Below are 922 nucleotides of genomic sequence, written 5' to 3'. Positions count from 1 at the left end.
TATAAAAAAAAACAATGTTTTCTGTGAGGTGGAAATAGCCAATTACATAAAAACAGTAACAGGAAGTGTCACAAATAAATAATTACAGACAACATCTTAAAATTACCTTTGGCATGATGTAAATTGGAAGCGTCTAGGTGCAAGTAAGTACGACGAAATCATAATAATTTTTTATTAACAAACAACGGTTAACAAACAAAACATAACATGAAACAACAAAGAAACTAACAACTATCAGTGCTTGCTATGGTGATACACAACCTTGTACACTGGCACCTTGACGGGCACGGGCTTTGGAATCCTGATGGGCACGTGCTTCTCCACGGTGACCACGTAGGGCTTCTCCACGTGGTAAGGCACCTCCTTTTCGACCTTGTAAGGCACCGGTTTCTCCACGGGGACGTTGATGGTCTTGTAAACCGGTACGGGCACGAGCTTGGGCACTTTCACCTGGACCGGAAAAGGTTGAGGCACCGCCATCGCCTGGAGGTTAGTCACGGGAATCTGTACCTCCTTGGGGATCTTCACCACCTCGTGCTTGTAGACCGGCACTTCCACTTGCTTGATGACCTCCACCGTGTGGGAGAGCCCGTGGCCGTAGCCCTCGTCGTACCCGGCCAGGACCGTGGCGAAGAACAAAGTCACGAAAGCAAAGCAGAGCATTTTGTTATGTCAGCGGTTTAGTTTAGTCAACTGATGATTGGAATTTCGGGCGGGTTGCTATATATAGCAGTCGTTTATCATCTTTCACTCCTTTCACCTCGACCCTAGGAGATTGTTGCTGCGGTTACATTTTTGCCCAGTGGTGTATACAAATTTATTGTTCTTTTGCCTAATTGCGCAACGAATATTAACATGGTATCCCCCATGTTAATATACGGATGCTCGGTCGCCGTTAGTAAAGTTTCAAGGTGTCTAAAAA

The 922-nt window shown here is 45.3% G+C and overlaps 1 protein-coding gene across 1 annotated transcript; it reads right to left on the bottom strand.

Moving 5' to 3' along the window:
* Nucleotides 1-234: 234 nt before the first annotated feature.
* Nucleotides 235-678, bottom strand: LOC108910816 (zinc finger protein 512B-like). The gene has a single exon (XM_018715546.1). It carries the CDS (start codon nucleotides 661-663, stop codon nucleotides 235-237), a length of 429 nt encoding a protein of 142 aa, XP_018571062.1. The 5' UTR covers nucleotides 664-678.
* Between the last annotated feature and the right edge of the window lie 244 nt (nucleotides 679-922).

Source organism: Anoplophora glabripennis, unplaced genomic scaffold (assembly GCF_000390285.2).
Source record: "Anoplophora glabripennis isolate ALB-LARVAE unplaced genomic scaffold, Agla_2.0 scaffold290, whole genome shotgun sequence".
In the NCBI taxonomy this organism is placed as follows: domain Eukaryota; kingdom Metazoa; phylum Arthropoda; class Insecta; order Coleoptera; family Cerambycidae; genus Anoplophora; species Anoplophora glabripennis.
This window is presented reverse-complemented; position numbering and strand designations above follow the sequence as displayed.

Bases quoted from the DNA above. Each gene is read 5' to 3' on its own strand.
- LOC108910816 (XM_018715546.1), bottom strand. From the start codon at position 663: ATGCTCTGCTTTGCTTTCGTGACTTTGTTCTTCGCCACGGTCCTGGCC.